General features: G+C 41.3%; 1 protein-coding gene across 1 annotated transcript in view; it reads right to left on the reverse strand.

Moving 5' to 3' along the window:
* The window catches only part of KIF14 (kinesin family member 14), a 65,713-nt gene that overhangs the window by 22,139 nt on the left and 15,686 nt on the right, over nucleotides 1-27,888 (reverse strand). Inside the window, exons 10-20 of the mRNA XM_004699787.2 lie at nucleotides 24,051-24,223; nucleotides 22,401-22,548; nucleotides 22,088-22,151; nucleotides 18,462-18,646; nucleotides 16,111-16,213; nucleotides 14,969-15,129; nucleotides 12,810-12,957; nucleotides 11,555-11,707; nucleotides 9,869-9,995; nucleotides 7,575-7,671; nucleotides 6,165-6,300 (exon numbers count right to left, since the gene is read on the reverse strand). Of these exons, the coding sequence (XP_004699844.1) occupies nucleotides 6,165-6,300; nucleotides 7,575-7,671; nucleotides 9,869-9,995; nucleotides 11,555-11,707; nucleotides 12,810-12,957; nucleotides 14,969-15,129; nucleotides 16,111-16,213; nucleotides 18,462-18,646; nucleotides 22,088-22,151; nucleotides 22,401-22,548; nucleotides 24,051-24,223 (1,495 nt within the window). The remainder of the gene's footprint in view (nucleotides 1-6,164; nucleotides 6,301-7,574; nucleotides 7,672-9,868; nucleotides 9,996-11,554; nucleotides 11,708-12,809; nucleotides 12,958-14,968; nucleotides 15,130-16,110; nucleotides 16,214-18,461; nucleotides 18,647-22,087; nucleotides 22,152-22,400; nucleotides 22,549-24,050; nucleotides 24,224-27,888) is intronic.

Below are 27,888 nucleotides of genomic sequence, written 5' to 3' on the forward strand. Positions count from 1 at the left end.
TGGATGGATGGATGGATTGTGATAAGAGTTGTATGAGCCCCCAATAAAATGAATTTTTTAAAAAGGAACAATTGTCTCTTTTATCTTCAGACTAAAAGAACTGGATAATGCCAATTCTCATTACTGAATATTTTGATCAAAGACCCATAGGAGAATGCTGACAAAACCAGGGAGGGGTGATATACAAAATTTTAATTCCCATGTGTGTTGCTGTGAGGTACTCTCGTGTGGGTTCTGGCTCATAGAGACCCTCCAGACCAGACGGAAACACGGCCTGATCCTGCATCATCCTCCCTGTTCGTGTGTTTGAGCCCACTGTTCAGCGACTGTGTCAGTCCAGCTTGCCGAAGGTCTTCCTCGTCTTCACGGTCCCTCCACTTTACCAAGCGTGTCCTTTCCCAGGGATGGGCCTCTCCTGACAACCTGTCCAAAGTACGTGAGAGGAAGTCTCGCCCTCCGGGCTGCTAAAGACCATCCTGGCTGTACATCTTCCCAGAAAGATCTGTTGGTTCTTTTGGTAGTCTGTGGTACTTTCAATTTTCTCTGCCAACACCATAATTCAGATGTATTCATTTTTCTTTGGTCTTTCTTAATTCCTTGTCAACTGTCACAGGCATATGAGACAATTGAAAATACCATGGTTTAAAAAAAAAAGAGAGAGAGAATACCCTGGTTTGGGTCAGGAAAGCCTAGTCCTTAAAGCGGCATCCTTGCTTTTCAACATTTTCAAGAGGCCTTGCGCAGCAGATTGACCCAAGGCAACACGTTGTCCATCTCTTGACTGCTGCTTCCATGAGAAAGGATTGGGGATTCAAGCAAGATAAAATTCTTGACAACTTCAATCTTTTCTCCATTTATCATGTTGTTACCTACTGGGCCAGTGGTGAGGATTTTTATTTTCTTTACACTGCGTTGTAATCCATAGTGAATGAAGGCTGTAATCTTTGATCTTTTATCAGCAAGTGCTTCTCGCATCTTCCTCAAGTTCAGCCAGCAAGGCTGTGTCACGGTTGGAAGGGCCCTGAAACTCTGAGATAATCCTTAAACCCAAAATACCCCCGGAAGCGCTCTTAAAACCAAACAACAGTTTAGCTTGACTAGTAAAAAGGTCGGCCTTGAACATTATGTTCTTTTCGAGAACCATCTACTGGGGATCAGTTGACAATAGCAACTGCTGGGCTGGAAGAGTCTGACGGGAACAAGCTGCGCTGCTTCTCCGGAAGTTGGAAAGACTTCAGCATACAGCTAACTGGACCAACACCTGAACTCCCCCACCCACCCCCAGCTCACTGAATTTATCCTATCATCAGCCATCTATTTTATGCCAATTTTCAGTTTATCTTTTTCTAAAAAAAATTTTCTTCCTAGAAAATTGACAAATGAGCATAAAATCTTAAATACAATATAAGTTAAATTTTGCTTTCTTGGTCTTTAGTACTTATTTCTCATTCCTAAACTCACATTTGTGTTTTCAAAAATTCAGAACTGGAGTTTCTTAATTTCTCATTCAGAAACTACAGCTCTTACCACACTTAATAACTCCCTCATTTGGTGTCCCTTACTTTATTAATTCTCTAGACTTAGTGAAATAGCTAGTTCATTTTCATCTTTTCTTATTAAAGTACTCCAAGCATCAAAGCTTTCATTTGGTCTTTGGCAAACAGCAACAACATACAAAAAAAATCAGAAAATGTTTCTTATTTAACAAATGTTTTAGGGATAACTTGAAATAAATATGAGGAAAAATTAACTTTATATTCATAATTTTTACAAAACACCATAATAAATTCTATTTGACTGAAAATTAAATTAAAAGCTAAGGGAAATATAGCGGATTGGGCAGTGTTTCAGGAAAAAGACCTTTGAATTAAATAGATAAAAATATACCAAATTTAAAATTCTTGTGTGACAAAATGAAACCAAGAAAAAGGCAACACAATGGGGAGGGGGAAATAGATATGAATAATACAAAATCAAAGAGTGCTTCTATAAGCAGTCGATCTCCCTAACGATCCATTCCAATTTTTTATAGTTTTTTATATTTTCCGCTTTCTTTTCAATAGAGGATTTTGTTTGTTAACTTTTTTTGGTTTGTTGGCTTTGAAGTTTTTTCTGTGCATAAAATCCAGGATAGGTAAATCTATAGAGCTATTAATCGATTGATGGTTCTTTGTGGGTACGGCAGAGGATGCTGGGGGAAGTGAGGAGCGGATGGCAGTGAGTACAAGAATGAAGGAAATGTTCTAGAACTGATTGTGGTGAGGATTACACAACTTGTCTTGGTGTGACTGAACTACTGAAGTGTATGACACGTGAATTACATGCCAATGAAACTGTTGAAAAAAAGACTAAAAGCAATTAACAATCACACACAAGAGTATTGCTTTATAAAGCTGTAGAGAGTTTTATTAAACAAAAAGATTGAAGTAAGAAGCTTTCCTTTCTTCGCAGACCCTCCATCTCGGTCTATGCATATCTGAACGCACTGTTGCCATCGCTCTGACCCTCCCTAAGGAATTCTGAGCTCTTCCATTTGCACCACGTTCAAACGGTAGTTTTGGCATCCTTGGCACTCAAACTGGGTTCCTCTGAAATGTGCCTTGAGTTTCAGAAACAAAATGAAGTCTGCAGGGGCCAGGGTGGCCTGCCGGGGGATGGGGGCATCTCATAGGACAGCACTTGCGAGCCTTGAAGAAAAAGCAGGCATACTAACTATCATGATGGGAAAAATCCCTGGCCCTTTCCTTACCAATGCCGCTCTCCATTTTCCTAAACTTCTTCATAACACCTCCATGACCATCTGTGTCCTTTGAGAAACTGGATCATGAGTGGCTTTTTGGAACCCCAAGATAAAGTCGCCATATCCTTCTGAGTTAAACACTCCATTTTAAATTGAACGGTTTTGATGGTTTTGCCCCTTAGGGGTCATATTGGTAAATCCAAGACCCTCTCACAGGTTACAAATCATTGCATAAAAGTAGCTTCTCTAGCTTTAATCTTGCTTAAAAACCTGATGGAAACACCAGCAGTCTGAACTGGCTGCTTTTCAGAGAATGCCTTTGGCACCCATAACTGCAAGCCTGCTGAGGTGAAAAACGTCCGCTTTAAACAGAAAGGGTTGGTCCACGTGAGAACCCAACGTCAGTAGCTGGCCTGCCAATGGTAGGGCTCTGGTCTTCTTCCACCATTTCTAAACTTCCGCCACAGGCTCTTCATTTGTCGAGGGGACATTCTTCCTTCTTGATTCATCTTTGGGACAGTCCTGACCTTCCTTAAGATGTTTGACCCATCTAAAAAAGGTTGTTTTATGTGGAGTAGCATTCCTGTAAGCTTGTTGCAAATTTTGGGAATCAATGCAAATCAATGATTTGGCAAGATGTTCACTTGGGATTTTTAAAAATTTGGTATTAAAATAAAAAAATTTGGGGGGGTATTAGCACTAATTTTATAGTTGTCCTGTGCACCCCCCTCCCCCGGCACAAAAAGGACCTTTTTTTTCTTTTTTTAACGGCACTCTAGCAAAACTATGACAAGTTACCAAGAGGATTTGCCTGCAGCCCTGTACTGACTGCAAAGTCATGTTTAAACATGTGAACATGTTTGGTTTGAAATAAACCTGTGTATGTATAAACTGGAACACTAGTAGTGATATTTTGGACTTTGGAACTTATCTTTATATAAAAAAAGGTTTATTATCAAAAGATGTAAAGACTTAAAGTACAGATATATTACGTTACTACCCTTCACTTGCTAAAAGAATTCAGAGTATGTGAACACATATTTTATCTACAAGGAAACAGAGTTAAATCTTCAGATTCACTAGTAATGAAAATGAAAATTAAAGTAGCCCATATAATATTGGTAAGTAAACGGGCAATGTTTCTGGCAAGCAGTTTGTCAGTGGTCATGAAAATATAGCAAAAAGCTCATATTTGGGAGTATCACTTTAGAAAATATTACACAAGGAAATAAGACATTTAAAACAATCAAATCATTGTGAATGAGGGGAAGTGCAGATTGGGGACCCAAGACCCATCTGTAGGCAACTGGACATCCCCTTACAGAAGGGTCACGGGGAGGAGTTGAGCCAGTGCAGCAACAATGAAACATACAACTTTCCTCTAGTACCTAAATTCTTCCCCCCCCTCCCACCCCCACTATCATGATCCCAATTCTACCTTACATATCTGGCTAGACCAGAGGATGTACACTGGTACAGATAAGAGCTGGAAACACAAGGAATCCAGGACAGATGATCCCTTCAGGGATCTAAGAGTGGCGATACTGGGAGGGTGGAGGGAAGGTGGGGTAGAAAGTGGGAACAGATTACAAGGATCTGCATATAACCTCCTCCCTGGGGGATGGACAACAGAAAAGTGGGTGAAGGGAGACATTGGACAGCGTAAGATATGACAAAATAATAACTTATAAATTATCAAGGGTTCATGAGGGCGGGGGAATGGGGAGAGAGGGGGAAAACTGAGGAGCTGATAGCAAGGGCTCAAATAGAAAGCAAATGTTTCGAGAATGATAATGGCAACATATGTGTTTGACACAATGGATGGATGTATGGATTGTGATAAGAGCCCCCAGTAAAATGATTCTTAAAAAAAGATGACAAACACATTTGTACAATGATATTTTTAGTTATGACTGTTTAAAAAGTAAATAAAAGCATATGGAACCATACATATGCAAAATAGATACATATGTACACGATGGGAAACAAAGTTACTCCCCAGGTTGTCCCCCTTAGGATATGCCAAACCTAAGGTGTTGCTTGCTAACACATGATCAATGACTACACAGTTGGTGGTCAACTGCTTACAGGTTATCTCCCTGAGGATTATCAGCCATCTACAGCAGTCAGACCCTATAGTCCAGCAGTTCTCAATCTGTGGGGGCCAAACAACCCTTTCACAGGGGTCACCTAAGACCATTGGAAAACACATATTTTCGATGGTCTTAGGAACCGAGACACTGCTCCCCTATCTGTCTCAGGGAGGTCCACCCACATACGAGTATCAGGCGTGAAGACTGTTACCCACATTATATCATGCTTCAAGACAAAATTTCATTTATTTGTAATTAGAAATAAATATTTCATAATATATAATTACCTATTGTTTTTATGATTAACCACTATGCCTTAATGATGTTCGATTGTAACTATGAGAACACATCCTGCATATCAGACATTTACATGTTGATTCATAACAGCAGCAAAATTACAGTGATGGAGTAGCAATGAAAATAATTTTATGGTTGGGGTCACCACAGCATGAGGAGCTGTATGAAAGGGTCGCGGGCGGCATTAGGAAGGTTGAGGACCCCTACTCTAGCCTGTCCTGCCCTAAGTAGGGGCCACTCCCTTCTGATAAGGATAACGGATTGTTCCCCTGGAGGAGAACCCAAAGACCTAAGGGCAAGCAACCAGGAGGACCAAAGTTAGGCTGCCTTCTTGACTCCAGAGTCCACCCATCTTGTCACATATATGCCTTCCTGTCACATGTATACCTCTAGTGACCCCCCTTCCTATTGCATGTATACCCCTAGCCTGTCCCCCTCCTGTTGCATGTATGTCTATTGTACAACCCCTTCCTGTTACTCATATGGTTATCGGTACTTAGGGGGCTTGCACGCCCCCTGAGTGTACATAAGCATTGATTGGAAATATAGTCACTCTCTCTGTGCGGATCTGGCTGCTGAGATAATGGCTGTCCTGGAGGTACGCATTTGCATGCCCTATCTTGTCTGATGTCTCTTTAATTTTACCCCTCAATTACGCAACCACCCCTTGGACCCGTTCAATTGTGGAGTCTGGTACCCCACAGTACACATTATGATGAAAAGGAAGTTTACTTCAGATGATGCAAACTGCTGTATATCTACTGGATGTCTACTTATCCTACACTTAAATATACATTTTGAAAAGTGGATAATCAAATAGCTTAAGCTCTAAATTTCTCTATTAGTGATAACTATGTTATAGTAAATTTTAAAAGCCCATGTGCATGCAAAATTAAAGGAAATATACATAATTATTAATATTAATTGGTTTAAGTAATGTGATGGGTTGCCCATTATTTTGCAAATATTTAACATGATTGTCACTTTTACATTTTAAGTTTACAATTTCATAGAGATTTTATTAAAATCCAAACCTCATAAAGTTCTTTCATGGCCGCCAGCTTTGATTCAAACTTTTCCAGACTCCAGAAAGTTGAGATCCCGAGTTGCAGGTTACGAACCTGAACCTGTACAGGAGTCTCAGAACTTCCCTTATCTGACACATCATGTCTGAAAGAAAAACAAACCCCAAATCTCAAAACGCACAGATCATGGAACAAACACTATGTACAATGTGCTTGACACAATGGATGTATGGACTGTTATACGGAGGGAGGGGAAAAACGAGGAGCTGATGCCAGGGGCTTGGGTGAAGAGCAGATGTTTTGAGAATGATGAGGGCAATGAATGTACAAATATGCTTTACACAATTGATGTATGTATGGATTGTGATAAGAGTTGCATGAGCCCCTAATAAAATGATTTTTTTAAGAGTTGTAAGAGCCTCCAATAAAATGATTTAAAAATTTTTTGAAAAGCCTAACCACGCAAGTTTCTAATTAAAAAAAAAATCTAGTATCTCTTTTCCTCTGAAAAAAATACAGAAATACAGATAAACAAAATTCCAATTCAGCAAGAAGGTTACTAAATTAAAAAATCAAACCCATCGCCACTGAGTCAATCCCAACTCACAGAGACGCTACGAGCAGTGGTTCTCAACCGTCCTAACGCCGCGACCCTTTAATACAGGTCCTCATGTTATGGTGACCCCACCCCCCAACCATAACATTGCTTTTGTTGCTACTTCCTACTGTAATTTTGCTACTATTATGAATTGGGCGACCCCTGTGAAAGGGTTGTTTGACCCCCCAAAGGGGTCATGACCCACAGGTTGAGAACTGCTGCTCTAGAACAAAGCAGATTTGCCCTTTCTGGTGTCTAGGACTTTAAATCATCATGGAAGTAGACACTCTCAACCTTCTGTCTGAGCCACTCATGGATCCAAACCACCAACCTCAGGTTCGCAACGCAATGCATCGTAGTGGGTTATGCACTTTAAAATAGCCAAAATCATTTTAGTATGTTAGTTATGAAAAGCGTCTTTCACTCTGGAGTAAGCCCTGAAGGAGGAGCGGGACGTTTCTTAGAAGTTGACACAAGACCTAGCAGACAGGCGCTATGGGGTCCTACCAATTTTAGTGAAAGTTTAAAGAGTCACATGTAGGTCACCTACTTTAAAGCAAACAAGTGACATCTATGGATGATAAATGAGGATTTGGGACTGAGACCAGCTGCTCCTGAGAAAATTGGGTGGGGTTTAATTAGCAGTACTGACACACTGGCTCACCCTTTTCAGCACTGAAGCATTATGGGAAGAAAGAACTTCAAGCAGACCATTTTGTATGCAGCAGAAAAATTTTTAAATCTACCTCACTTATTAAATAAAAAGACTTGTGGGGAAAACGAAAAAAAGTGCTTTATAATTAAGAACATCAATTCCTCACCTGTCAAAAACATAACCTTTTCTCAATTTGTGGCTGATGGCATTGGCTTCCTGAATCATCATGGAGAGTCTCAGGGAGCTCCAGTTCGGCTGAACCCCTACAGAAAAGATCCAAATACACAGAGGAGCGCGATCATATTTCACTAGACAGAACAATTGCTTGAAAAATGATTAACTTTAATTCTACTTAATTTTTAAATAATAACTAATTCCTGAGTAATTTTTCTTCAACACTTATTGGTGAAATATTCTTTAATTCTGTAAGTGAAGCTTTCCATCCAACTGTGGTGAAATGGAAAAAAACTTAAGTTATAGAGAGGTTAAGGACTTTTTAAAGAAAGGAGACATGAAACACAATGATTTTCTTTTTAATTTCGTTAAAATTGTGGTTCAGTACTTCGTAACTTCTTTAAAGTAGTGGGTAAAGCATAATACATACAACCTGATTTACACACAACCACCGTTTTTCATTTTGCTTAAAAATCACATTTTTCTCTTAACAACAACAAAAAGAAATAGAAAAAGAAAACAATTTAGTCTATAATTTCATTTTCCTAATTAGAATTTCAGTATGTTCAGAGCATGTTCTGTATTGTTCAAACTTATACCTGAAATACTACACCTAAATCCCACTTCTTGAGGAAACATGAGCCTCACCTTCACATGGATAACATATATATATACATATATATATATATATGACAGACTAACACGCGCCACTTTAATGCCATCTCGTTGACTGCTGAATGACTTGCCTCCTTTCCGCTCCCATCTTGGAAAGTCCCACTAGTGACTGATTTTAGAATGTACTCTTATGTTCTCAAGATCAGAGCTCTGTAATGAATAATATTATTCCTTTTGATGTTGTAACCAGGATATTACCATTTTTATTTTATTAACCAGGATGTTATAATCAATGCTGTACCCTGTAATGCTCACTAACCCTAAATAATAACATTAATTTTGCTTTCTGCTTCTGTCCACGCTTGCTTAAGTCCTAGACAAATGATAAATGAGTTTTTGCCTTTAAGATGGACTGAAATGTCCACTTGGGGCTGCAATCAAAGATCACTTTTAGATTCCAGCAGTCCGGTTATAACCGAATAAAGACTCTTCTAAATTATCAAGACATTATAGTGGCTGTCATTTATTTGAACCCACAACATATTTATTACAGGGCACTATTCTAGGTTCTGAGAGGATAAAAAGGTGTACTAATACAATATAGTTATCTCTTGCAGTGAATACAAATAGTATTCCTATTTTTAAATGTATCTAAATACAGAAGTTATACAAAATATAAAACAACACCACCAAGTTCTTGCCAAAAATTAAGTCTGAATCTGATAGGTCAATGGATCTAGTTATAGTGTTTTGTAGGGAATCTAGCAGCAGAGGAACCTGCTAAGCAACATTATGGAGATCCTATCTAGCATTTGAGACGCACAACAGGACAAATGCCCTGATTCTACAACTAGTGAATCGTAAGTGGAAGAGAGGGAGAAAAGAGGAATGAAGGGAAGAAAGGAGAGAATTCAGGGTAAGAGGCTGAGGAGTTGAAATGTCATGTGTGGACATGTGGACCCTGATTCAAAGCAAACGTAAACTACATTATGCAACAATCCAGGACATGAGACTATGTGCTCGGTATTTGACGAGTATAAGAAATTATTATTTATATTTTAAAGTATGGCAGTAATTTGGTTCTGTTTTAAAAAGAGAGAAAAGTGAGTCCTTATCAAATCTAGAGATAATAGTGAAGATACACAGCCAAGGACTTGCCTGAAAATAGTTCTGGAAGGTAGGAGGGCTGATAGACCTGAAACAAGTTTGAATGTGTATTGGCAATTGTTGGAACTAGATGATAAACACCTTGACGGTTTATTGTACTGAAATCTCCACATTTTTAGGTTGTGTGAAATTTTCTATATGAGTGGGGAAGGTTTACACTAAAAACAAGCTACAATCTACATGGTAAAAAATAAAAATGCAGGCTAAAAAACCAATGGCTCAAGGATTAAGTACAATATAGACATTAAATACAAATTAGAATAACATCGAAGCTTTCGCATTTTATTTATTATTTTGCTTATGTAACCAAGTATTCTAAAAACAAAGTATCATAGAAATAATCACTCATGTAAACTTGTTTAAAGCCTGAAAATTGTACTTAACTATAGCAACATCTAGAATAAACAGTTTTGGATAATGTAAAAGCAACTAAAGTGCTAGCAATTCTAGTATGTAAATAACACCTATAACTTTAGATGTCAGCTAACGTGATGCCATACTTACTGGTAAAAGTTTTATCCCTATTACTCTGATTCTGCTGTAGAATTTGTACTTCTCTGGCAATTTTCTGCTTCTCAGTCTCTAAAGCTTCCAGAATTCTTGCATGGCGGATGCTGTGGTCTTCTAAAGCCTAATTGGAATTTATTCATATAGATGCAGAAATAAAAATACACAAAGAAACTATAAAACCAGATCAATAAGGGCAACATACAATAATTAAACCTCTTTTTACACAACGCTCTATGCAGCAAAAGATATTTTTTCTAAGTAATTTATAAGATTTTTTGGTAAAATATTGCCCCTACAATAAATTCATTAGGACGTTTTGATAACATAAATTAATCTTTTTCTTATTATTAATAGGAAGTTCAGAAAAATTACTTTAAAAAAAAGTCCACACTATATTTTCTACATTTATTGACTAAATAAAGAATTCAGATTTAAAGAACACAATAAAACCCCACTTTGATGTAATTAAGTCTTATAATAATCCAGTAATAATCATTTTTTAAGATTGAACATAAAATTGAGTAAAAAGATTGTTTTTCTGCTAAAAATCTTTCAGTAACCACTTTGCATCCTAAAGTTAGCTAATACACGTAGGATCAGCATTTGGATTAGGGGTACCAGGGAGCTTCAAAAAGTTCATAGAAAAATTCCATTATGTTTTAATTCCAATTTTCCACAAGCCTTCTGAAGCCCCTTGTATTTTTCTTCCACCCACCTGGCTCCAAATTTGAGGTAAAAGAGAACCCTTAAAATGAAAAGATAGAAAGGATCAAAGCAGAGATGAGAACGCAGCGGTTCTGAAATTTAGCACTCAACAGAAACACAGGGAGGGCAGCAGGGAGACTCGTTAGCACAGATCCTGGCCCTCACAGAGCTTCTGGTTTATGGGGCTGGGTTGGTCCAGAGAATTTGCATTTCCGGGTAAAGTTGATGTTGTGGCCTAGTCCCGCACTTTGAAAACCACTAATGAAGAGCAAGAATGGCCCTCAAGCTGGGTAGCAGAGTCATCGAAGGTTTTAACATACTGGCATTTCTGGTTTCACTCTTCAGCTGTGAGGCCCTGGGTAGCCTGAGCCTGCCCTGAACGATGCCTCTGAACTTAGGTGCGTGAGCAGATGAGACTGAGGTAACGGACACAGCCTCCCAAATGTATTTGGAACCTACCAGCCCCTTTTCAAAACAAAGACTGTTCAGTGCCCCTCTGGCAATTAAACTCTTGTACTACAGCCCAGCTCCAGGATGCAGCTCTCTGCATCCTTCCAGCGCCCCCCAGGGGGCTGAGTGGCCCACCTTACAAAACACTGTTTTGAGCGGCTCTTCCCCTGGGCAGTGGCGCCTTCATTCCCACATCAACATATGGCCCAGGGTGCTGTTGTGCTTTTATTATTCCTTCATGTAGGACTCCAGTGGTGTGCCACTCGTTTAAATGACTTGGCATGACTCATAATGGGATAATGATGGTTACATAAGCCCAAATTGGGGGCTGAAATTAACTGGGATTAATAGCTCTCTTTCAAAATACCTGTGTGCTGCGTGTGATAAGATCCATGAGCAGTACCCAGGATATAAGCTATCTCCTGTCAAAATACCGTAAGGTCGTACAATTAAAAAATATTAATTAAATAATTAAAATCCAGTTTTCCCTCAGAATTGCACAAACTAGCTACCAAACAAAATTACCTGTTTTGTAGCCAAAGTCTCCATTTCTAACCGCTTTTTGTTTACATATATTTCTTGTTGAAGATGCTGCTTGGCCTTTTCTAGCTCCTCGATTTTGTAATTAGCCTTTTGGTTGTTTATTTCCTGCACTCTCTTCCTTTGAGACTCTTCTTCCTTTAAAGAGCAATCGTAAGAAATAACTGGGAGGGTGGGGGAGCCACTTCCAACCAGCACCAGAAACACACACAGGAGTCCCTTTCTGTAATTAATGCACAAGAACTGACTTACTCAGGAGAAGTTGTTTGGCCAGAGCGTCTTGAGGCCATTCTGACTGACTGATTAAATACCACCCATCCAACACTGCAGGGCCTTCTGGGAGTGCAAGCTTGCCAGCAAGCCCCAGGCTGAGCCCCAGGTGGAGTGTCTTGAAGGCAGAAGCATCTTTCTCTGCCACCCTTCTCCTTCCAGTAGCCATTGTTGACTAACAACTTGCGTTAGTTTTAGTAAAACTCACTGCGGATCTGACTCTCTAGTCTTTAACACACACACACAGAACTTGCTTTAGTTTTAGTAAAACTCACTGTGGATCTGACTCTCTAGTCTTTAACACACACACACACACACACACACAACCACCCCCAGAGCCCAGAGATCATTTTTCAGGGCATGAGTCAGGCGGGGTTCACTATCACAGAAAGAATAGGGTGCGATGTAACAATGATGAGAAATACAACTTTCCTCTAGTTCCTAAATGTTTCCTCCCCGCTCCCACTACTATGACTCGAATTCGATCTTGCAAGTCTGGCTAGACCAGAGGATGTACACGGGTACAGATAGGAACTGAAAATACAGGGAATCCAGGGCGGATGAGCCCTATAGGACCAGTGGTGTGAGTGGCAAAACAGGGAGGGTAAAGGGAGAATGGGTAGAAAAGAGGGAACCGATTACAAGGAACTGTGTGTGACCTCCTCCCTGGGGGACAGACAACCGAAAAGTGGGTGAAGGGAGACGTCGGACAGGGCAAGATATGACAAAATACCCATTTATAAACTATCAAGGGCTCACGAGGGAGGGGGGAGCGGGGAGGGAGGAAAAAAGAGGATCTAATGTCAGGGGTTTAAGTGGAGAGAAAATGTTGAGAATGATGTACAAATGCGCTTTACAATTGATGTGTGTATGGATTGCGCTAACAGTTGTATGAGCCCCTAATAAAATATTTAAAAAACAAATAAATAAAATAAAATAAAACTAAAAAAAATAAATAAAGGTCTTTTACCAGTTCTGCTTCTAGTGCTTTAATTTTGCTTTCATAGGCAGCTTTTTGAGAAGAAAGCTCTTGTTGAGCCATTTCCTTGGCAATCTGGATTCCCTGCATCATTTCTTCCTTTGCTTTCAAGCGCGCTGCTTCTATTTCGGCTTCGAGTCTACAAAGGGGCAAAAGATACACTGGGAATACAGTCAATTCTTTATACACAGGAGCAGTTTTTAATCATATGAAAATGTCTTCTACTTTTTCAAAATTGTCATTTCTGAAATTCTCCCAACACATTGTTCTTAAATTTTTTTCAGCTACAAAACTATATATAAAGCCAGAAGCCACGCTCACTGTTACCGAGTTGATTTCCACGTACAGCGACTCTACAGGGCAGAGTAGAACCGCCTCCGCAGGCTTCCAAGGTGCTAACCTTGAGCTGCTCCATCTTTGTCAGGAGCAGCCGTTGGTGAGTTTGAACCTCCAAGCTTTCAATGAGTAGTCAAGTGCTTAACCAGTGTGCCACCAGGGGGTTTCAAAGTTAGTGGAAAAAGAGAATTAAAAGATAATGGAATTTTCCCAGAAAATGTGAAGTCTTCTCAAATTTATACATTGCTCCACTGCCATTCAATTGATTCGGACTCAGCTTTTGGGCTGTAGAGAACTGGCCCACCGATTTCTGTGACGGTAAATCTTTCCGCAAGCGGATAGTCTCAGCTTTCTCCCATGGAGTGGCTGGTGGGTTTGGACCACTGACCTGGCAATTAGCAGCCCAACACTCAATCCATTGCACTACCAGGCCTCCTCTGTTTACATATATAACCAACACCAAAGCCAAGACTATCGGTCACTTCCAAATCAATAGCAACCCTATAGGACTGAGTAGAATTGACCCATAGGATTTCCAGGGCCGTAAATCTGTATCAAAGGCAACAGCCGCATCTTTCTCCCAAGGAGCAGCTGCTGGGTTTAAACCACTGACCTTGTGGTTATCTGTGTGATGTTTATAAAAACTCACGGCCATGAAGCCGATGCCGACTCATAGCGCCCCTCTAGGACAGGGTAGAACTGTCCTTGTGAGTTTCAAAGACTGTCATCTTATAGGAGTAGACACCCATGTCTTTTTGAACTGCTCAGAATCAGCTCAATGGCAAGTAGGGTTTTGGTAGGATACCTGTGAATAGGTCCCTGGGTGACACTACTAAACCAAAGGCGTAGCAGTTTGGTGAAATTGATTGTGGTAGCAATTGTGCAATATTGCTTGGAATGATATCTGTGTTCGCTCCAATAAAAAAGGTTGGTGCCTTGAACTCACCCAATGGTACCTGAGTCAAGCAATGTTTCCAAGAGGTCATAGCCTGGCAACCCTGCTTAGTAACTCCACTCTGCACACATTGGTGGCCAGAAATTGGAATGAACTCTACCATAATTAACAACAGGGATACCCGTGGATATCATCTCATTTGGGAATGGGATTTTGTTTTATGAATAAGGTCATAAGAGTGCAGAGTATCTTTTAAGTCAATCACTTTTGAAATATGAAACAATTTGATGCAAAGAAGCACAGGTAAGGGGATGACAGATGTCATGTAGGGCTCACCCGGAACTGAGGAACAAAGCATTAATGTTACCCCTTGATGATAGTTGTTATAGCAGCACTGGTTCCTAGTCTCTTCTTGGCTAACTTCTTATAGTCCTCTGTTCCAAGGGGTCATCATCTCTTCTCTGGAAGCCTGCACGGATCCCTGGTCTGGACCAAGTGTCTCCCCATATATAAGCTTCCACACCACATCTGACCAACCACTCTGTTGGATAAAGATGTGGCAGCCTGCTTCCATAAAGAATACACGTTGAACGCCTATGTTGTGGTTTTATTCTGTCTTATAGGGTCATTATGGGCCAAAATTGACTAGTGAGCAATGGGCTTAGCTTTCACAGGAGAATTACTAAAAGAAAGAATGAAAAGACAGAGGCAAAAATGGGAACACAGAAACTACCAGTTATTTGAAAAATTGACTGACCATTATATAAGGCAACCATTGTACCAAGATAAGACTAGAAGACTAGATAACTATAAACAAGCACCCACAGGGTTACCTACTGGAAACCAGTACATTGTGGTCAACACTCTCTGGGTGACCGCTCTCAGACACCAACTAGTTCATGGTAACAATGATACTTACTGTGATCTCTGTGCTATGAGCAACTCATTTTTTGCAAATTCAAAGTCTTTCGGACTCTCGCTTATAAGAGTATCTCTAGAGGAAGGTCTTTTCCCCTTCTGGACTTCCATTGGATGATTAAATCTAAAATAATGATCTCCTCCGAGAATTACCCGATCACCCTGGAATTTTAAAAAAATTAATTAATTGAGGTGAGTTTAAATAAAAAAGATTGAGCACATGGGCCAAATCATTAAGCCCAATAATTCAATACAGTCCTACTAATGAAATTACTTTCTGTATGCCAAGTACTGAAGTAAGAATTTTGCATATGTTACCTCATTTACATGTCAGAGATCCCAGTGAGATTATATCATTAACCAAATTTTAGTTAAATAACTTGCTAAAGGTCATGTTGTTATGTGCTGTCAAGGATATTCCAATTCATAGTAATCCTACAGGGCAGAGTTGAATGGCTCCATATGGTTTCCAAGGCTGTAATCTTTATCAGGAGAGTAGTCTGGGTGGCATACAGTTTACGCCCTAAACTGTAACCACGGGTTAGCAGTTCAAACCCCCCAGCCACTCAATGGGAGAAAGATGAGGCTGTCTACTCACATAAAGATTAATAGACTTGGTAACAGAAAAGGGCGCAGTTCTACTCTGTCCTATAAGTAGAATCCTATAACTGAATCGAAATCAACTCAGTGAGTTTGGTTTTTTGAATGAATTTTTTAGAGAGGAGATCGCCAAGTCTTTTCTCCCATGCAAGAGCTGGGGGCTTAAAACGGCCAACTTTTCAGATCACAGGTAAGCACTTAACCAGTGCACCACCAGAGCTCCTTGCTAAAAGCCATGCAGATGACAAATGACAGTCAGGACTTCAGCCCTTCCTAGCATGATTCCAAAGCCCAGCTCTTTACTGGACACATAATGTTGTTAGTAGTCTACTCTTCGAGTACTGGTTCATAGAGATAAAATTCTTGTCTTCAATTAAAAAAAGATAGGTTCTGAATTAATAGAAAAGAGAATCTCAGAATTGGAAAAGTCTTTGATTTAGTTAAACTCTCTTATCCTACAGAGGAGAATGCTGTGACTCAAAGAAATTCAATGTCTTGCTCAAGGTCAAACAATTACTTCTATTTTAGCACTCATCAACTTACGTGATGCAATACTGTGGGTTCCAAAATATGTTTTCCATTTACATAAGTCTTTGCTTCCCCAGCTGGGATAATACTCACTGTCCCATCAAAATTGTTGATAACACTGTAAACATAGAAGCACACAGCTTCAGTCACAGGGCACGTGAAGCAGGCAACACAGGATAATCCACTTGGGTTATTCCTTTGGTAATTACAGTTCATGTCAATTGGCTACAGCAATAATTTAAAATTCTTTTATTTTGCTCCAACTAGATTGTGAAAGTTCGGCCAAAAAAAGCTTGGCCCCTCTCAGCAACATTTGAACCAGCTCTGTTGCATGTGTTTTAACTATTAACTTCTTTTAAAGAAAACATTAACCCTTTCTCCAAACAAAAAAATCAAAGGAGAAATAGATTGAAATATGAACAATGAAAGAAGAGTTCTAGGTCTTTTAGTGTTTACTTTTCTTTCATATATGAGCTTCGTTTAGTACTGGAAACACTCACATATTTTCTTCTCTTCCAAAAACATGGAGGAATCCAGGGGAAGAAAAAGCAGGGATTAAAATCTCCCTCCCAGGGGGAACCAATAACAATGATGGACCTATAACACACACCCACACACACCCCCGAGGACAAACAACAGAAACGTGGGTGAAGGGAGACAGCAAGCGTGTAAGATACGAAATACTAATAATATATCATTTATCAAGGGTTCAGGAGGCTGTGGGGGGGAGGGAAAATAGAGGAGCTGATAATAAGGGCTCAAGTAGAAAGATAATGTTTTGAAAATGATGATGGTAACATGTGTACAAGTTTGCTTGATATAATTGTTTTATGGATTGTTATTAATATCTATAAGAGCTCCAATAAAATTATTTAAATTTTTTAAAATGTTAAGAATATTAAAAAACAAACAAAAACTCACTCCTTAGTCACTGAATTAAACTGGACCCTGATCAGACAAAGAGCTACAAATGCTGCGCATGCTTCGGGTCCTTTGCATTCAGAGAGCAGGAGAGAAGCCCCGAAGTCCAATTCCTCTTTGGTACACTGGACAGAGAAAAGCCTGAAGCAAAGCTGAGTCCCAGCCAAAACACTCCCGGCCGTTGGGTCCACTCTGACTCACAGCAGAACTGCCGCGGGGGTTCTGAGGTTGTAAAGGCTTCCAGGGGCAGGAAGCCTCACCTTTCTCCTGCAGCGCAGTTCACAGTGCTGACCTCGTGGTGAGCAAGCAGTACAGCACGTGACCCACTGTGCCGCCCAGACGCCCTTAGCGGATAAGAGCGCAATGAAATCATTCAGAGCAGTGGTTCTCAACCTTCCTCATGCCGCGCGACCCTTTAATACAGTTCCTCATGGGGTGGTGACCCCCAACCATACATTTATTTTTGTTGCTACTTCATCACTGTAATTTTGCTACTGTTATGAATCGTCATGTAAACATGTGATATGCAGGATGTATTTTCATTGTTACAAATTGAACATGATTAAAACAGTGATTAATCACAAAAACAATACGTAATTATATATTGTGAAATATTTATTTCTAATTATAAATAAATGAAATCTAGTCCTGAAGCATGGTGTAGCATGGGTAACAGTCTTAATATAACAACAGTAAACTGGAAAAAAAACCAAAAAACCCAACAGAAAACTACATTGCTACATTTTGCGATAGTATGCGTAAAAAGTCAATGTCAGTGGGAAGATTGAGACAGCTTCTTTCTCACCAGATCAGAAATTCTCGGGACAGTCTTTGCAACAGCACAACAAAGATCATGTTCCATAGCAAGTCTACTTCTGTGTTTAGACTTGATACACTCTAGAGAAACTCGTAATGTTTGTACCAGGGAAAGATACACAGATACAAATACAAATACTGTAATAGGAAAAAAACATTGGAAACAACCCAAATGTCTACAAAAACAAAATAAATAAATGGAAATGATTCACAGCCATGACAATAAAAAAGCATCAACACAGATCAACGTTGAAAACGATGACAGGCCAGTTTATATCCCGACAACACGACAGCATCATTCCATTCATGTAAAGGAACTGCAAAATGTGGCAATCCCTCCAAAAGTTCTATCATCAATTGGCTGGCAGATTGCTTTCCTGTGCACGATTGCAATGCTAAGAAAGCACAGTATCTCAACCAACAATAGATGAAGTATACTAAGACACATATAGATTGTTGTATACTGAGAATAGCTGTAATCCTTACAAACACCGAACATGCCTGTTTGTCCCTAGCTAGAAGTTGAGTTTGGAGAATTACAGAAAAGAATCAGTACAGACTAACATCTCATGGGAAGGTAACCAGATGGCTAAGAGTAACCGACACATAGTTGAAGGAGACGAACATACCAGTGATCATCAGCAATCAGCACCCCAGACAACTGAATGTCGTGGCTTGAGTTGGGCTTGTACTTTCCGACGGTGGTCTTCCCTGCTTTTATCATATACAGCAACATCTCCGAGAGCTGGGGATCCTCATTGAGATTGACAAGGTTTGGCGAGTGGTTGTCCATTTGAAATGTAATCCCTGCTTTCTAGCACAAGTCAGAAAGAAGGAAAAACAAATTAACCTTAACCATACATGAAAATTGCTCCACTCACGGAAAAGATGTGGTCTAAATTAAAATGAAGTCATTCTATGTGAAGTTTTTCAGAATCTCTCCCATCTTCTAAGCCTCTCTCCTTGCTCACCTCTAAATAACTGTTAGCATCATACGCCCAGAAATCTAGTTATATTGACTGCATCCTTTAACCTCCTCGGCCCATCACTAAAGAATGCCAGTGTCATTAGAGTGTTGCCTTAGTTATCGTTACTGCTATCGGCTTGGTTCATTCAGGGCCTTATCAACCACTCCCGAACTACTGCAGCACACTGTTAATTGCCCTCTCAATGTCTCCTGGTTTCAGCCATCTTACATCCTATACTGGATTGATTCTCCTGAGAAGGTAGTCTCAAAATGTCAGTTCCCTGGCTAAATATCTCAATGGCTTCTCACTTCTTTGCCCTGGAAATTCAACCTTTAATAAACGAGTATCATGAGCTATTTTTCCCATGTTATCACCTTATGACTGTCTACAAACAGTTTATTCCAATAGAAGTGACTCGCACACTCTCTTCTGAGCACCTCTTCAGCTTTCCCACTTCGACTCTCCATTTTCCCTCCCTATTAAAATCTGATCTACATGTCAACTCAATGCTGCCTCTTCTCTGCAGCTGGCCTGGCCATTCCCCTGGCATTTCCCTCCCTTCCTCCCCACCTATCATCTGAAACATTTCCTTCACTGCCAGTACCTCTGCTCTTAACCTATTTCCTCCCATCTCTTTAGAGCATCACCCGATGAAGGAATGTCAAGTTCCTATACAGGTGTTCAAGTCTCCTCCATGCTTTCAACAAACACCAAAAACCCTTCTCTCAACCTCAAAGGCCCCATCTCTGACTCCTAAGATTTTCGGAGTCTGTCTGTGTGGCTCTGCTTCCTCCCCTCTCACTCATTCCTCAACTCACCACCATCTACCTTTTTCCTTTGCCACCAGCGTGCGGTGCTTTCACAATGGCAATATGAGGGCGCTTCAAAAAGCTCACAGAAAAATGGAATCAAAAGTTAATGGGATTTCCTATAAACCATGTGAAGCATCTTCATACGTACATTTCAGAAACTGAGAGTCCATTTTTCTCGACCCCCCACCTGCAAAGCATCCCAACCCTAACAATCTTACCTAATTCCTGTCTCTTGACCCCAGCTCCTCTACTGTTCAATACCGTGGCCACGACCGTACTGCCAGCGGTCTTCATCGCGTCTTAACCACCAACAGCAGTCTCTTATATGAGGAGCGTTCTCTGGCGTCACCAGCCTTCCCTCCCTTAACTCCACCTCTCACACTCTGACCCGAGGAGTCTGCTCACACCATTGCCCTTCCATTTAAAACTCGTCAACGGCTTCCCATTACCTAAGTCCAAGTTCCTCACACATCATGATCTGCACTCGGCAGCTCCCTCCAGTCTAATCTCTGCCACTAGCTTTCATTTCCAGCTGTACAAAATGCCGTAATTCTCTGGCCATCCAAGCTGCGTTGTCCCTCCCTGCCTCTGAACACAGTATTCATCTGCTGTTCCTTAGGCAGCACACTGCTTCCGGGTCCCTTCCTCCTTGATAAACACCCTCCTCAAAATGTGTCATTCCATCCTCTCTCTTAAGTCTCCTACTTTTCATCGCATTAGGTTGAATTGTATGAGACTGCCAGTACTTAAGGAGCGCTAGAGGTATTGTGGTTATGTGCTACCCCCCAGGTCTGTAGTTCAAGATCAGCAGCCATGCTGTAGGAGAAAGACGGGGCTCTATATTCCATATAGAGTTACTGTCTCATAGAAGCACAGGGAATGTTCTATCCTGTCCTATAGGGTCACTATGAGTTGGAATCAACCTGATGGCGGTGAGTTGAGCTTTGAGACAGTACTCAACCCCTTTTACCTACAAAATGATAGTTTTTTTATAGCTCAACTTAATTAAGTCACATAGCATTTCACCTATCTGTTTACATTCTGTAAACCTCCAGAGATGTCTGGGGGAGTGTGGGGTAAGCGCCTGAACACACCTCGCTCCTTCACAGGAGAAAGGCCTGACCAATTGCTTCTGTAAAGATTAGAGTCAAGAACACCCTCTGGACTTCACGCCTCTGCTCATGCCCTCCCTCAATACAAGAACACTTTGTTCTAACAAACCGTCATATTGTGATGCTCACCCTCTGGCACAATCGCTGAAGACAAAATGGGTGCATAAGTAAATGTGATGAAGAAAGAAGATGGTGCCTGGCTCTCAAAAGATATAAGGTCTGGGGTCTTAAAGGCTTAAAGGTAAACAAGCGGCCATCGAGCAAAGAAGCTACAAGCCCACATGGAAGAACCACACCAGTCTGTGTGATCATGAGGTGTTACCGGGACCAGTTAACAAGCATCAGAAAATCACAAACAAACAAACAAGCAAGCAAAATCATATTGCTGAGAAGGAGGGGGGTTGGAGCAGAGACCCAAAGCCCATCTGTAGACAATGGGACATCCCCTCACAGAGGGGTCATAGGGAAGGGATGAGTCAATCAGGGTGCAGTAAAGCACCAATGAAACCACAATACTCCTCTGGTTCCTTCAGGCTTCCTCACCCCCCACCATCATGACCCTAGTACTGCCTTTCACTGCAGACATGTGCACAGGTACAGATAAAACATAGGAGCTCAGGACACACAGAATCCAGAAACAGGAATGGGAGTATCGATACCAGGAAGGCAGGGGGAATCCAGGGAGAGGAGGTGGGGAAGGGGAAACCGATCGCAATGATGGACACATAACTGCAACCCCTCCCCTAGTGGGCCGAACAACAGAAACCATGGGGGAAGGGAGACAGCAGTCAGTGTAAGATATGAAAGTAGTAATTTATAATTCATCAAGGAGCCACAAGGGGGCGGGGGAGAGGAGCGGACACCAAGGGCTCAATAGAAAATAAGTGTCTAGAAAATGATGGCAACATATATACAAATGTGCTTGATACAACTGATTTAAGGGTTGTTACAAGAGCTGTAAGAGCCCTCAATAAAATGTTTAAAAACAAACAAACACCCTCTGGTTTCCTGATGGCAAAAACAAGAAGCCTCTCTCTGGGTCACAAGCTCCCGGAGCCAGAAGTGCATCTTAGAAACCTTAGCAGGCCTGCTCCTCATCCAGCCCCGCTTGCTACTCAACAAATACTTGTGGAGCCAAATCAAATTTCATGAAGCCGTTTAATTAATTAAAGCGGAACTTTCAATGAACTCTGGGACTTAAGCAATCACCATCTTGACCTGGCACTTCTTTGCATGAGCTCTCTTTCTGGCAGTGCTCTGGGGCCGAGTCAGCCTACAGTAAGTATTTGAAAAACTACATTTATATACTTACTCATAGATTTCTCTTTTATTTTCAAACCAGTTTAGAAAGTTGAAATGATACCTGTAACTCTTTGGTTTCTTGACGTTTCCTTTTTTCAGCTTGTTCAAACTTTTCTTTCCACACTCTTTCCAAAACACAAAACAAAATTAAAAAAGAGTTAAAGTCATCATGATATGTAAAATGGAGAATTAAGAGGCTAGATCACGAATAAAGATAAGAGATCAACCTAGAAATATTTAAAAATACAGCTGTCTGGGGGTGCAGTGCTTGATTCATACAGAAGGTGGGACGTCAGACTCGGTCTGTTTCAGGCCCAGGCCCGCCCGGGACGCAGGATGCCCGGTGGAACCGCGAGGCCCTGCCAGTGCCCCACCTTTGCATTTCTGCCATGTCCTTCTCCTGCTGGTGCAGCTTCATTCGTAAGGCTGTGATTTCTTGCCGACAGAGCCGGTATCTTTCGGGGTCGATATTCCGATTGTTTCTTTGAGCCGCTTTGAGCTTTTCAATTTCTGCTTTCAATTCTAAATATTCATAAAAACAGATGTAATGCATAAACATTAGCCAGTTAATACTTTCCACATCAGACATAATCTTCCCATCTATTTTATTTGGATTTTAAATAGTTACATAAAATAGAGTATTTGCAGGAAACAGTTTTACTTTAGTTGCATAACCTACCTAAACTTGGCCTGAAAGCGTGCTCCCACATTACTTGATTTTCCCCCTTGGAATGTACACTGGCCAAAGCGGGATGCCTCTGAGAAGGGCACTATAAGTGACACTGTGGCAAGAGACAGAACCGAGATGGACCTCAAAACTCACACTCACTGCCAGCGAGCGGTTCTCACTCACAGCAACCGCGTGGGGCAGAGCACAACTGCCCTGTGGGCTGGCAAGGCTGCAAGTCTTTAAAGGAGCAGAAAGCCCATCTGTCGCCTACAAAGCACCTGGTGGTTTCAAACTGCTGACCTTGTGGTTAGTAGCTCACCTCCGAATCCACTATACCACCAGGGCTTCTTGAGATTGTCCTAGGCAAAGTTTACTCATAAGACATAATGGGGACAAGGAATGTACAAATGTGCTTTACACAATTGATCTATATATGGACTGTGATAAGAGTTGTATGAGCCAGTAATAAAACAATTTTTTTAAAGTAAATATCTAGAAAAGAACAATGGCAATATATGTACAAATATGTCTGATACAATTGATGTATGGATTGTAACAAAAGTTGTAAGAGCCCCCAATAAAATGATCTTTAAAAAAAAAGACATAATGGATAAAAAAAAAAAAGATTTTTCAGCCTGGAATTTCAGGGATTTATTTCTAGTGAAATGGTTCTGTTTGTGAAATAGAGGCTATCCAAACACAAAAGGGTGGACTATGGCATAGTAAACCAACCCTACTTTGGATTGTAGATCTGAAATGTCTGTTCACCTGCTGCTGCTAAAGAGGGTCAGGGGATAATGGGCATGAGCAGATGGTAGGTGCACATAAACAAAGACCAAGCCTGGTTAAAATCAAGAGTCTTTGCAGGTAGGCCAAGTCTATCCAAGATATAAGTAGAAATTAATGCCAGGGGACTTCAAAAAGCATGTGGAAAAATTCCATTCCCTTTTAACTCCATTTTCCCACAAAGTTTTGGAAGCCCCCGTCATATGCAGCATAAACAGACTTAGGCCTGTGTCAGAAACTCAAGGGCAATCCACCTTTGGATCAAGGACTGAGCCAGAGAAGGGCTGTGAGCGGGGTGACCGTGAAGAAGAGTCAGAGGACACGAGTTCATTGCTGCCCCGTGTGTGCCCCGGCCTGTAACCCGCGCTTGCTGTGCCGGCTGTTCCCCTCTCCTCCTCACTTATTCTCATTCCCAGGTCCTTCCGCCTGCCTCCCTCCGTCATCGCGGCACGCTGAAGATGACGAGAATCGGTAGGAAAAAGCAGGTGCTCTTACATATTCCCAAGACAAGAATTTGTTTGTGAGATCATGCTGTTACATGGCAAACTGCTAATGAAAGAACAGTCACCTCTGATGAGCTTAGCATTCGTGTCTTCATTGACTTTGGCGACGTTGACGATCAGGCGGGCTTGGTTAGCGTATCTGAGGGTACTCAGCGTTTCCTCGAGATTGCTGGCCGCAGGGCTGACGGTCGCAATCATCGCTGTTTTTGAATTTCCACCCAGACTTTCTTTTAACAGCCTTAAAGGAGGGGCGGGGAAGGATGTCATAATTAGATGTTGTTTCACAAAAACCCAGTAATAGTAAGTATCGAGAAAGCACAAAACAAAGGGAGCATCTAATAGAGAATGCTCTTAAATAACATTGTAGTGTTTTTCATATCTGTAGCTCTGTTGAAAGGTCATAAGCATTCTATTTTCTCTTATACTTTTCATACTGTTTCACAAAGCAATAATCTGCACAGAGATTTTTAAATATAGCTAATTCTCAACCATTTCGTAGGATCCCTCCTCTCATCTTAGACCTGGAGCGACTTTAGGAAGGAGGCCACGTGTCTTGGCCCTTTCCCTCTTCCCACGCCACCACACCTCTAGAGTGCTCATCCACTGACAACAAGTCAGTTCCAACCCACAGGGACTTATAGGCAGAGCAGGACTGCTCCCAATGATTTCCACGGCCATCCATCTCTATTGGAGCAGACAGTCTCGTCTTTTTCCCACAGGGTGGCTGGTGGGTTTGAACCACCAACCCTGCAGTTAGCAGCCCAGAGTTTACTCAGCTCCGCCACCAGAGCTCTTCTTTTGGAGTAGGCACTCAATAAATGTTGAAAATCATCCATGGATTAAAATCCACAAAGTTTATATTCTACTCCACAGGCAAAAGCTCACCTTCAGGAAAAGGGGAGTGTGAGATTAAAAAGTATAACCTAAATATAGAATGCATCTAATTCTTAACTTTAAAAGGCTTGTAAAAAAAAATCAGATTTCCCTTATAGGATTCAGAGTGGTGGTAGCCACATTCTCATAAACCCATTAGAAAGCCACATTTCTGTCAAATAGAGATACTGTTTTTACCAGAATTATATCGAAACATCTATCAGAATTGTAAATTAAATCCAAACAGATGTCATTTGAATGTAGTATATCTAAAATTAAAGACCCATTCATTCATTAAAACATTCATTGAGCACCTATATGATAACCAGTGGGCACTAAGCTGAAAAGGAATCTTTTCACTTCAGAGAGCGGCATGCTTGGTGGCACCGAATATGTGCACACACTAGGCACTAATAAGTTAGTACCATGATAGTTGCTTATACCCATAAAAGCCAGACCAAAACCCACTGCCATCAAGTTTAGCCTCACTCATACCAACCTCACAGAACAGAGTTGAGCTGCCTGCTTTTGAGACTTTAAATCTCTGTAGGAGTAGACAGCCTCGTCTTTCTCCCAGAGACCAACTGGTGGGTTTGAAACACTGATCTTGCAGGTGGCAGTTCAATGTATAAGCCACTATGCCACCAGGACTTCTTCGTCTCATTTAGCACATTCTATCAGTTATGTACGTCACATAAGCATGTGAAAGTTTGGCGCTGAATAAGGAAGACTAAAGAAAAATGGATGCATTTGAACCATGGTGTTGGAGGAGAATATTGAAAGTACCACGGACTGCCAACAGGACAAGCGGATCTGTCTTGGAGGAAGTATGGTCAGAGTGCTCCTTTATGGGCAAGGATGGCTAGACTTCGTCTCATGTAATTTGGACATGGTATCAGGAGAGACCGATCCTTGGAGAAAGACATGCTGCTTGGTAAAGCAGAGGGGCAGAGAAAGAGAGAACGGTCCCTGACAAGGCGGTTAGACGACTGTGAGGACGGCGCGGGCGTGGGCAGTGTTTCCTTCTCTTGAACTGTACTTCAACTGCACAGTTCGGTTGCGTCAGGACTGACCCAACAGCACCCAACAGCGACATGTGTTAAGGACTTTACACTAGTCATTTGACATTATCCTCGTTTTAAGAATGAGGGCCTTGAGCTCACAATACTGTGTGATTTTTTCAGAGCTGGTAAGATACAGAGTTAAGATTCAAATCCAGATAGTTTCGTTCCAGAGTCCAGATATTTTGTAACCTAGCAGGCCAGGGGTGGGAAACCTTTTTTCAACCAAGGGTCATTTGGGTATTTATAACACCATTCATGGGCCACACAAAATTATCAACTTAAATGTTTCCCTGCGATCGTTGGTCAAACACTTAATTAACATACACCTGGGACTTTTTCCTTTGGCGAGATGTGTTATGTGAGCTAATATAAAAGATATCACAGGCCTTATGTGGCCCGTGGGCCAGACCTTCCCCATCCCTTCCCTGGGCTATCTTCCTTTTCTGTCCCAGTGAGATGTGGATTCACCCCCAAAACCCAGAACTGTGCTGGGCAGAGCAGAGCCTTCGTCATGCACATTTTCCCTGCTAGGTGAGCATTGAGCAACTCGCTGAGTTAGTGCACCCAGTGGCATCGCCTAGGAAGGTTCTCTCTGGTCACAGCGAATTTTTCATAAAAGCAGTTTTGCTGGAACCTCGTTTTTTGTGATGGCTGATTTAAGAGAACAGCGTGTGGCTGTGAAATTTTGTTTCCTGCTTAGGAAAAATGCTGCAGAAACTGTTCAGATGTTGAACACAGCACTATGGGAAAAACTCATGTGTAGGAGTGGTTTTCTCATTTCAAAAAAGGTCAAATGTTGAACATAGTGCATTTGGAGTTCTTTCTACCAGGTCAGACTGCTAATCAAGCTTTCTGCTTAGACGTTCTGAAAAGATTGCATAACAGTGTGCAACAAAAAAAAGGCCTGATTTGTGGCAGATGAGGGAGTGGTTTTGCCACCACAACAATGCACCTGCTCATGAAGCCATCTCAGTGTGCCAGTTTTGGGCAAAAAGCAGATGCCTCTCTTGCCCCTTGTACCTTGACCTCACTCTGTGAGACTTCTTTTTGTTTCTGTGAATGTAGAGGGGCATGAAAGGACAGCAATTTGACAACACTGAAGAGGTGAAGAAAATAATGAGGGAGCTGCTGTCAGCCATCCAAACATATGAGTTTCAAAAATGTTTCCAAGAATGGAATCACAGATTTGACCAATATATTCAGTGCAATGGAGAGTACTCTGAAGGTGATAACGTTGTTTTGTAAAAAAATTTAAGTACGTAGCTTTGAAAAATAAATCTGGGGTTTTTTGTGTACCCCTCGTATTACTCTTCCCCACAGTATTTCCTTCAAATGATGCCTGCCACATGGGGCTTCAGGGCGATAGTCTCCAAGGACAGCACTGCCAATCAGCATAACAATCTACAAAGACAATGTTCTTTGTCCTACTTTGGAGAGCTAGCAACTGGGGTCTTAAATGTTGGGGAACAGCCAGCTAAGGTTCAACTACTGGACTTCTGCAGCAAAGAAAAGTGATGAAATTCAAAGATGCAAACAATTAGTCCTGCAAACTAATGTACCACATGAGCATCGGTCTCCAAAGCTCTGCGACCAAAGAAACTAGATGACCTCCAGCTACGGCTACTGACTGCTCTGAAAGGGATCCCATCAGACAGAGAGACTGGTGGAACTGAAAGGCAGGAAGATTATAGGGATACAGTGGGTTGTCTCCACCAAATGCCTACTCAAAAGGAAAAACCAGCTGGCCATGCCACAATAAAAGGGTTGCAAAGACATCAAGTATACATTGGACACCTTTGGGGATGAGCCAAAGCTGGGCAGGCTCAGACAAGTCACAAGACACCTAGGCCCAGGTAGGGAGGTCAACATGGGCACACCCATTGTAGGCACCAGCAACATTACATCACACACATGGGCCTGAACTCAGCCCCCAAGATCAACCAATACCCTCAACCACACACCCCCA

Source organism: Echinops telfairi, unplaced genomic scaffold (genome assembly GCF_000313985.2).
Source record: "Echinops telfairi isolate 266 unplaced genomic scaffold, ASM31398v2 ScPeMD7_7424;HRSCAF=8462, whole genome shotgun sequence".
In the NCBI taxonomy this organism is placed as follows: Eukaryota; Metazoa; Chordata; class Mammalia; order Afrosoricida; family Tenrecidae; genus Echinops; species Echinops telfairi.